We start from the raw sequence: 10,943 nt of genomic DNA, 5'->3' as shown, positions 1-10,943 counted from the left end.
TTTAGAGCGAAGGCTCCAGACTGGAACATAGGGGGAAATTAAATCTGAAATATATGAGGGAGCAAATCCATGCATGATTTTGTATAATACCAACAGAACCTTCAAATCACATCTCACGCTAACAGGGAGTCAATGCAGGTTAGCTAAAATTGCGGTCATGTGATCAAAGTTTCTTGTCTTAGTTAAAAGCCTCGTTGCAGCATTTTGTACCAGCTGAAGGCTCTTGATTTTGGACTTCGGGAGACCAGAGAGTAGTGCATTACAGTCATTGAGATCGGAAGTAACAAACGCGTGAATTATAATCTCCGCATCCGACTGAGACAGCGTAGGGCGAATTTTGGCAATGTTGCGAAGATGGAAGAAAGCTTTTCTAGTAATATTCTTAACGTGTGTTTGAGAGGACAGATTGAGGTCAAATATGACACCTAACCCCTGATTTAATATTTAGTTATCAACATTTATCAAGTTTCCTTATTTTTTTCATTGTTGGCCATGTACCTATCATTTAAAGGTGGGGTATGTCATTTGAGACGTCCCTAAAAAGTTGAAGGTGAAATATTTTCTCTATGGAGTATGTGTTAACAATGACCAACTGAGCTCAATATGCTTTCCTTTGCGCCCATCTGCTTTTATCTTACTTTTAGCAAAGCTGTTTGAGGTGGAACACATTCGGTAGGAGAAATGGGGGGCCACGGGGTGGAGACTGATGTCAAGCTCTTCCCCACAGTTTTTTTTTCTCTTTATTTGTCAACAGCATGAGGACTGAAAACGGTAACATTAGCTATTGGGCTTGATAAAGTCTCAAAGCGGCGCTGCCACGAGCGGCTGCCTTTTCCAGCAGCTGCCCTATTGTTTTATTGTCTGCTCCTATCTTCGGTGTTTTTTCTTCCCGTTTTGACAACTACACTATGGATTACTTCCATCCTATGGGACATGGGTTTTAGCGCACCAAAAATGCGTGTATTCAAGGAATTTCAACTCCTTGCCCTGAAGAATTCTCGTGCCGGCGTGATGAAGGGGCCTATCGTGGAAGAAGAGCCGGAGCTAGCGAAGCAGCTTGCGGCGTTATAAGTCTTGGGTACCATCCGTAATCATGGTAAATGCGAACTCACGACCAAATAAGATCATCGAGTGCTGGTGGAAAACATCGAAGCGCACAGGGAGCGCAGTTGCTGTGTTTTGCGGAAACGTGGCTCACGTTTAGCATTCCGGACGCTAAGGTGAAGCCACCCGGAGCTACCCGGAGCTATCCGGCTTCAACGCCGCTAAACAGAGACATGAAAGCCGGGGGGAATCGGAGAGGAGGCGGACTTGCTAACACGAGGTGGTGTATCCCTGGATTTTCACAAAGAAAAGTTTTCCATCTGCCGCAGGGATGTCGAACTTTTGGACTGGCGTGACGTCATCCACTCCGCTACAAGCACCCCTAGGGCATCATGTTCATCTGTTAATAAACAACGGGGTAGACTGCTGGAAGTGTGAATTTCCCTACGGGGATGAATAAAGTATCTATCTATCTATCTATCTATCTAAACGCTAAACTTCCCCTTTTTCTTTTAGCCTGAAAGAAATATACATCTTATGGCGCGTTATGTTGCATTGACTTAAAATTTGAAATGACCCTTGTGAACTGTTTGTTGTGCTTCTGCGCGGTGACCAAAAATAAGTATTTCTGACTTTTGTGGTCAGGCCTCGGCCCCCTCCGGACAAGCTCTCAAGTTTACCACCTCGGACTCGTGCGATCGCATCAAAGACGAGTTCCAGTTCCTACAAGCACAATATAACAGGTAATCGCCTTTCCAAAAAAGACTCCTTTTATTTAGTTAGAAGAAACAGCTTTGACTGGCCGACAGTTTAGTTTTTCAAATCATCATAAATTCCTGTCCATTCATTCCGAACTGGATGTTCCAAATAAATTGAGATCGATCTGCAGGTCTGGTCATGTTAGAGTGAAGCAAGAAATTGGAGGTGCAATCGTGCCATGTGTTAGACATAAATGTGTACAGGCATGAAGCTTTCTTTTGGTGAAATTTGCAAACTAAGGTTTGGGTTAACCCTAATGCTGAAAAAGTGGTACTGTGGTAGCATTTTTGCTTGCTATATGGGATCGATCCTCAACCAATTGAGTAAATATGTCATTGATATCAACGTTGTGAAACATTGCATGCAAGGAGATTAGACATGGCACTCAAAATTACAACAGTGTTTACAAAAATTGGCCTAAGTTATAATAATGAAAATGCAATGAAAAATAGTAATTTGTAACAATAGTGAAAATAAATGAAAATAAGTATATATATATATATATATATATATATATATATATATATATATATATATATATATATATATAAAATGGACAAATAAAAATGTTGTGTTTTGGTCACATTGAGTCTTCGTAGTTTGTATTCTTCCTTGTGCTTTTTAAGCACTCATTTTTGGTTGCACCACACAAAACAGCGCCATCTAGTGGTCAAATAATACACTATATCCTTTCTATGTCCCTTTTTTTTCTTTTTTCTATTTCTTTTTTTTTTGCATATTTTGCCACGTGCAGCAAATTTTTAATTTTAGAACAGTGGAATGGTTTAATCAGGAAAACCCAAATTGGCCCCGCCTCAACCAGACCTTAGCACTTATGACCTTCCAAGTCAATTGAGTCAGCAATAAACAAATGTGTACTACCCTAAAACAAGAGGGTTACCGCCATTCTCAATGATCAACCGACAGCATAGGACGAATTTTAGCAACGTTGCGAAGATGGAAAAAAGCTGTTCTAGTAATATTCTTAACGTGTGTTTGAAGGGACGGATCGGGGTCAAATATACTTTTACCCCTCACTCAAAGTTCACGCCTATCTTTCGACACCATTCAACATATGCTTTCCTTTAAAAAAATAAATAAAATAAATGACAAAATATGTAAAAAAAAAAGGAAATTCCAAAATAAACATATCACAAAATACACAGAAGAAATTCAGAACTAAAGACACAAAAATAAATACCAAAATAAATGGAAAAATACAGAGAAATACACAACCAAAGGACAAAATTTGTGACAAAATACATGAAAAAAATACACAATATCCGGCAGTAAATGAATAATGAAATTACAAAATAAATGACAAGAGACACAAAAAAATAAACACCAAAATAAATATATGACAAAATACACAAGAGAAATGCACGATAGGCATAATACATGGAAAAAATACAAAAGATGCGGCCGAAAAATAACCAAAAAATTAAAATGTAAAATAAATGACAAAAGACGTGACAGTGTATAAATAACTGAGAACACACATGACAAAATAAATACTGAAATTAAAAACTCAACAAAATACAGCACAGAATGAATGGCAAAATTCACGATAAATATAGAAGACACGTCAATAAATCAATAAAAAAATACAAATAAAAAAACTTTACATGAAAAAAAGACATGACAAAATAATTACCGAAATAAATCAAGCTGCCCTCTCCAAGATGGCCGCCCAGAATGAGTTGTCCCTGCTCCAAAGTCAGACGAAAAGGCGAAGAAGAAGACCCGGAAGTGCGTCCAAAAACAACAACAACACCGTCAAAATGGAGCCTCGCGTCACGGAATGGAACTCGGACGACGAGCGTCTTCGACCCCTCTTCTTCCTTTTGACTTCCATGTTGCTGAAGCGGCGCAGGGACGTTAGCGAGGCGCACATCCAGCGGCGTCGGGAGATCCAGAGGCGGCTAAGGCAACGGCACTACTTCCTCCAAAGGCAAAGGAGGATGCTCATGGTACGTCAATCTAGACGAGTGCATCTTTTCATGCTTTCTTTCTCAAACTAATAATGGTAAATGGTCTGCATTTCTATAGCGCTTTTCAAGTCAATGAAGACCTCCCAAAGTGCTTTACAATGTGCTTCACACTTACCCATTCACACACACACACTCATACACCAATAGGGAGTCAGCCTCCAAACGTTTTGAGGATAATCAAGATGCTAAATGGTAAATGTTCTGCATTTCTATAGCGCTTTTCAAGTCCATGAAGACCTCCCAAAGCGCTTTACAATGTGCGTCACTCTTACACATTCACACACACACTCACACACACCAATAGGGAGTCAGCCTCCAAACGTTTTGAGGATAATCAAGATGCTAAATGGTAATTGGTCTGCATGTCTATAGCGCTTTTCAAGTCAATGAAGACTTCCCAAAGCGCTTTACAATGTGCTTCACACTTACCCATTCACACTCACACTCACACACCAATAGGGAGTCAGCCTCCAAACATTTTGAGGATAATCAAGATGCAAAATGGTAAATGGTCTGCATTTATATTGCGCTTTTCAAGTCAATGAAGACTTCCCAAAGTGCTTTACAATGTGCGTCACACTTACCCATTCACACAGAAATTCATACACCGTTGCCGACCTGCTTATTGGGGGCATTAGGGATTCTGTGTCTTGCCCAAGGACACTTCGACATATAACACGGAGGAGCCGGGAATTGAACCTGCGATCTCTTAAACCCGAGACGAGCGCTCTACCTCTACATTATTATTGGTTTTCGCAACACTTTGCGACTAAAAAGAAAAATATAGACAACACAAGCTGTTTTATGAACAAGATGATAAGAATTCCTTGGCACGCCCATGGGAGGAGCCGGCACACCATTATGCGAGGAGAAGATGGCCAATAGGAGAAAGCTAAAGGACTTCAGAAAAACGTCGCTTCTTCAGCCATCTCCGATGAAATTCACTTCGTTCTTTTGTTAGGGAAATTAAATCTGCCTCTGTGTGAAAATGTCGGCTTTCTTGTTCATCTTTTACCTCAAGAAACAAGCGCGCATAAATTATTGGAGGAATGTAGGTGGTGTTTGGTTAATGGAGTCAGATCACTCATTCGAACAATTAGGTAAACGGTATATTTTGATATTTAATTCCGACAAGCCCCAAAATGTACTCAAGTCAATGTAACGGAGTAAATGTTACTCGTTACTGCTCAGTTCTGGTTCTATTTATCAGTTTCTAGCAATATTCCCGCAGTGGTATCACGTCCAATGTTCCCTGTCATTTTCTTACGGGTCTGAGCGTTCACAAAAAGTCTGTGAGCAACGCTTGAAAAAACAGTGAGCAACGGCAATCCCAAGTGTGGCAACTAAGTCATTGTCAAACATGTCCAAAACTTGACATCAAGTTACATTTTGCGGAGTTTCCGGCAATGCAAAATTATTTTTCTCTTTTGAATGAATTGACTCATGTACGATGGCCTACTAACGTCGTTTGTTCTGACAATTCTTTCACAAGATATCCATTTATTTTTATTTCCTGATATATTTTGTCGCATAATATTAACATTTTGGGGCTCATTAGGTCGGTTGCACGATACACAACTGTATTTAATTACATTTTTTAGTGGAAGTACAATGTTAGCAACAAGATTCACTTGATATACAGTAATTGGAAATTATTTGAATGCAACACAAACTTTTTTTTCTTTTTTCTGTGGTTTTTTTTTTAATTCCTTTAAAAAAAATCTCATTGTGATTATTTTTTCCGAGCTGTTACTTTTTTCTTTTTGTTCTCTATTTACTTTTTTCCTACATTTCTTTCTTTTCTTTTTTTCTGGCTTTTTTCAAAATGTTTCCTTCTTTTTTTCCTCTTCTTTTTGTGTCTTTTTTTCTAAGCTTTTCACTACTTTTTCATTTTGGTATTTTTTTCTTTTTTGTTCTATTCCCCCCTTCCTTTAGGTCATTTTGTGCATAATTTTACATCATATTTGGTCATGTTGGGATTAAAGAAGCAAAAACAACTTGATGAGCCGTTTAGGACCCGAAAGAGACGGTTCTTTTTAGTGAGCCGAGCCGAAAAAGCCGGTTCTCGAAAAACTGACTTCACTCAACTTCGTTCTACTTCGACTCGACTTCAAAATACCGCATTTAGGACTCAACGTCAGGGAAACCCGTGTATTTTTACCTTCATGCACTGTAACTTTGACTTGAGTCGCTTCTTAATGAGTCATTTTGAGCCCTGATTTTTGTGCGCTGGCTAGATTTTCTTGTGCGCTGTGAGCTTAGAGGGAACACTGATCACGTCCTGAACTGCTTTCGTGCGTTTTGGCACGCAGATGCTAATGTCCAGCGGCATCAACTCCAAGTCGCGTCTCCGAACGCGACCGTGGACCACGGTGGCCAGCACCGATTGGTGGGAGCGGGTGGCCATGACCGAATTCCGGCCTTCCGATTGGCTGGACAAGTTCCGCATGAGCCGCGAGACCTTCTTCTACATCTGCGATCGTCTGCGCTCCCGTTTGGCTCGCCAGGACACCAACTTCCGGTTAGCGCTGCCCGTGGAGAAACGCGTGGCCGTCGCGCTGTGGCGGCTAGCTTCCAACGTGGACTACCGCACCATCAGCGCCCTCTTCGGGGTGGGAAAGTCCACCGTCTGCAAGTGCGTCCGAGACATGTGCCACAGCCTGGTGGCGCTGTTGCGGGCCGACTACCTGCGGATGCCCTCCCGGCGTGAGCTGGAGGAGTCGGCCGGCCTGTTCCGATCCAGGTGGGGCTTCCCGCACTGCGTGGGGGCCGTGGCGACGCTGCACACCGCCGTGGTGGCGCCGGCTGCCGATGCCGCCGAATACGTCAACCCTGCCGGGTGGCTTTCCGTGCTGTCGCAGGTGAGTCACCTGTCGTGAGTCCTCCATCGCCGACATCCCCTTATTCAAGCATTTTTAAGGCCGATTTTTAATGTTTCCGATACCTTCAGAGGAAGAAATCCTGCGAGGTTTTTGTCATTGTCATTGACATCATCAAACAGAGTTGCTGGATACAACCTGAATGTTTGATGTTTGATCTTACATTACACATAGTCCAGTGTTTTTCCGAATTGCTCAGTCCACAATTGAATTTTAAGACGAGTACAAGGAAATCTGCATGGAAAAAGGCAAATTTGTCAATCGCATGCATCTGCCGCCTGGGGATTTCCCATCATGCATCATTCCGGAAAAAAAAAAAACAATATGGGTAAATGAAATGAAATGATCTGCATTTATATAGCGCTTTTCAAGTCAAGACTTCCCAAAGCGCTTTACAGTGTGCTTCACATTTCCCAATAGCGGCCGTGCAGCCATGTAAGGATTCGAACTGCGATCTCTTGATCCCAAGACGAGCGCTCTACCTCCTGACCCACTTGGAGGGATGGGTGGAGCTATGCAAAATGTGCAAGCACTCCCTCCCATCTCTCGCCCTATGCCAAAGGTAATTACATCAGGCCACCTGTTTGCAGAATGTTGTGACGTTTTTACAAAATAACTGCTTGCATCTGGTTTTGAAACCAATATGTATGATTAAAAAAAGGGTCAAAATGAGTTTAACCGATCTTGAGTCATTGCCAGAAAGAGACAAGTTTAAAGTGGTATGTTTGTTGATTTTGGGACACGGGCTCTGGCATTATTCTCTTTTCATAATTTTTATCAAATCATCTAAAATAAATGTGCTGAAGACTAAGCTTTTGTCTGTGGCGCGGGTTTAGCAATTTAGTAAATTTGTCTCATAATATATGGTGTGGCTCTTTCCCAAAATAAAATTAATATACAGTGGAACCTGGGTTCTCGACCATAATCCGTTCCAGAACCCTGTTCGAAAAGCGATTTGTTCGAACACAGAAATAATTTTTCCCATTACAAATAATGTAAATCGTTTTAATCCGTTCCAACACCCTGAATGTTTACCTTTGTTTACCTTTAAGACACAAAAAACATAAATGTAACCCAGGCTAATCGTACGTTCGCGTTAGCGTAATCTTCCGTACGAAAGATTACGCTAACATGAACGTGTAAAAATAAAAAAAGGATAAAGAAAAGAATTATGAATAGGATTTTTGACCTTTGTGGTGGTCAGCAGAAGGCGCAGTTGGACGGTGAGAGGGATGGAGGAGGAAGGAAAATGATTGTTTGGAAGGAGAGTCCCCTTCCATAAAAACTTTGGGGAGCTCTTCTGTCTGAGGGGTGCTCTCACGTTCAAATCTCTTTGCTACAGGATGTTCTTTTCTCTTCAAATATCTATCCAATGCCTTCTTTTTAGCACTTTTCGGAAGTGGTTTATGACAGTGTCGTTAAAGTCGTGATGACTCTAGTGGCTACAGCTTCATCGGCGTGGTGAAATTCTGTAACTCGGCCCGTATGCTACACATTTGTTTCATCTCGGACGTCCCCTAGTGTATTGGAGGTGCAATTGCACCTGAGAAAATTTAAAGGAGTAAAAAAATGTGACGTGAAACATCCACCCCGGCGTTCGAACTCCGATTTTAGTCCGAACAACGAAGAATTTCTGTAAATTTTTGGTCGGACTCCGATTTGTTCGAACTGAGAGGCGTTCGAAAACCGAGGTTCCACTGTATTTTGCTTTTGGCTCTTTGAGTCGAAAAGGTTCCCGGGCCCTGTGCTAGCGGTAAGATATGCATTCGATTATAGTCATCAAAATCAGTGCTGTATGTCTTCCTCCGAAGGTACTGCAAAAATGGCCTTAAGGGTGCTTGAATTTGGTCCTGGAAAAAGTGTTGGAACCGTGCCCAGTGTTTTTGGGGGATACTCAGTTTGAGTGTTTAGTTCCAATGCATAGCGTTCTACGTGTTGTGGCGGCAGGTGACGGTGAGCGGAGACGGGCAGATCTGGGACGTCTGCGCCAGCTTCCCGGGCGGGATGGAGCCGGCCCAAGTCCTGCAGAAATCCGCACTGTGGAGCGCGGCGAGCGAAGGCGGATTTTCGCCCACGCCGCCCCCCGTGTTCATGGGGCGCCCCCTCAGGTGAGCGCAGTCCGCGGACACCTACAAGCTCCCTCCTGACTTTTGCTATTTGCAGTTACGTGTTGCTGGGCGAGCCTTGCTACCCGCTCCGCAGCTGGCTCCTCAAGGCATACCCCGAGAAGCGCCCCGCGCGTGGGCGGCCTCCGGGCGACGTCGAGCGCCGGGCCGTCTTCAACGGGCGCTTGGGGCGTGCCCGCCGGGGGGCCCGGGAGGCGCTGGTGCGGCTGAGGGCGCGTTGGCAGTGCCTGAGCAAGCGCAACGATTGCGGCCTGGACGTGGTGCCCGCCATCGTCCGGGCGTGCTGCATCCTCCACAACGTTTGCCAAGCGCGCGGAGAGCGTTTCCGGGAAGAATGGCTGGCGCGGGCCGAGGGGCCGGGGCCCGCCTACCCGGAGCCCGTCTACCCGGAGCCCGTCTACCCGCAAGACGGCGTTGCTCAGGGCCAGGACGTGCGACAGCTCTTTTGTGATTATTTCCAAGAAAACGATTGAGACTGGCCATCAGACGGTGACCGTTTCGGTTTCTCCATCTCGACCATCAAACCAAAGTCCGGACACGGATCATATGTTGACTGTAGTACAAAAATCATAAAAAATATTCACCATTTCACCAGATGAAGGCCCTTTGGCCACCTTGCCCTTCCCTAAAATTATCAGCCCATCTTATTTCTGACCCTGTCACTGGAAATAAAAAAAAGGAAAGTTGACTGTGAGTTCCGAGGACAAGTGGAAATTTGAATATTTTTTCACCGGAACCTGAAACAACTGCGTCTGCCTAATTTGCAAAGAAACTTTGGCTGTTTTCAAAGGATATCATATCAAGAGGCACTGCCGGACTACGACAGGCGAACTGAAAACCGACGCTGTGAAAAGGTAAAGCAACTGGAAGAGGTTTGGACGGCACAGAAGCGCTTTTTTCCCACGTGACCCTGCGAGTCAAATGAAAATGCGACAAAGGCAATGCTCATTGCCAAGCACTGCAAACCTTTATTTATTAAAGAATGCCAGGTTGAACTGTGGCCCGCTTTCTGAAAAATTTTGAACCCCCCCGATTATTCAATAGTTTTCGGCTATATTAGTTTTATTATCATCATTACTTTGATAACAACGTTATGAAGTTCGCTGTTATAAATCCACCTTATGCTTATCCACATATTTGAACGGAGTATATTCTGTCTGTATTTATTCGATGTTTCAAGGTTTCCATTTGGTCAAATCCAAACCTCTTTCCTATAAGAGAGGGTCGAGACATTTTTCGATGCCTTTTTTGGGAGAATGCTCCCCCGATCAAGCAGGTTTGTTTTCTTTTGTAACTTTGTAATAAAAGTCCTCAAATAAACTGCTCTCTTCAGCTATTTTTATTTCTTTGTCCACTAACTCGGTCCAAATCCCAGGAGTTAAACATGCGGCGCAAACAACAGGAGTCAGCTCCCCACCAGTACTGGCCTCCTTTGAAATGGAGACGAAACCGAATACCGAGCAGAAATTGATTCACTTTCCACCTGGTGTCATGAGAGTAATCTGTTATTGAATGTAGGTAAAACTAAGGAGATGATAATAGATTTCCGTACTAAGCCTCCCCCGCATGTGCCACTGTCAATTAATGGTAGTGAGGTGGAACTGGTCCATTCATTCAAGTTTCTGGGTACTTACTTGTCAGCTGACCTCACATGGACTGTCAATGCTACTGATATTCTAAAGTCAGCCAGACAAAGGCTCTACTACCTTCGTCAACTCAAATCATTCTGAGTCCGTTAATCCATTCTAGTCAATTTTTATCGTGCTATCATTGAATCGTTTTAACTAGGTCAATCACAGTTTGGTTTGGTCGTGTCAATCAGAAAGAATTGTCAAAGATGGAATTCCGGAGCCGGAAAAGCTGGTTTTCTAAATAGAGCTGTCCTCTAGGGTCTGACCAGTAGGGGGCAGTGACGCTTTACACGACAACGCCATAATGACAAGCCACCATAGCGGGTACATCGGCATCATTTCCATGCACTTAAATAAAAATTATTGCATGGTCTTTACACTGCAGAGTCAGAAACATGACCACTGCAAAAATTATAAGTATTTTCAAGCCCTTCACCCAAAATTCCAGCATTTTCCTGAATTTGAAAACAAGAATTTCAAGCACCCGTACGGACCCTGGATGAATGACACCGC

General features: G+C 43.2%; 1 protein-coding gene across 1 annotated transcript; it reads left to right on the top strand.

The window, feature by feature from the left end:
- Positions 1 to 3,550: 3,550 nt before the first annotated feature.
- LOC148352261 (uncharacterized) lies at positions 3,551 to 10,100 on the top strand. Its single transcript, XM_088354405.1, has 4 exons — positions 3,551 to 3,773; positions 6,107 to 6,655; positions 8,621 to 8,781; positions 8,837 to 10,100. Exons 1-4 carry the CDS (start codon positions 3,585 to 3,587, stop codon positions 9,270 to 9,272), a joined length of 1,335 nt encoding a protein of 444 aa, XP_088210531.1. The 5' UTR covers positions 3,551 to 3,584; the 3' UTR covers positions 9,273 to 10,100.
- The last annotated feature ends 843 nt before the right edge of the window (positions 10,101 to 10,943 follow it).

This window comes from Urocampus carinirostris, chromosome 15 (genome assembly GCF_059441175.1).
Source record: "Urocampus carinirostris isolate Australia breed hairy pipefish chromosome 15, RoL_Ucar_1.0, whole genome shotgun sequence".
Lineage (NCBI taxonomy): Eukaryota > Metazoa > Chordata > Actinopteri > Syngnathiformes > Syngnathidae > Urocampus > Urocampus carinirostris.
This window is presented reverse-complemented; position numbering and strand designations above follow the sequence as displayed.

Excerpts from the sequence above, each read along its gene's own strand:
- LOC148352261 (XM_088354405.1), top strand. The coding sequence starts at position 3,585 with ATGGAGCCTCGCGTCACGGAATGGAACTCGGACGACGAGCGTCTTCGA. Across the intron at positions 6,656-8,620 it reads GGCTTTCCGTGCTGTCGCAG|GTGACGGTGAGCGGAGACGG; the intron begins GTGAGTCACCTG and ends TTGTGGCGGCAG. Across the intron at positions 8,782-8,836 it reads TTCATGGGGCGCCCCCTCAG|TTACGTGTTGCTGGGCGAGC; the intron begins GTGAGCGCAGTC and ends TGCTATTTGCAG.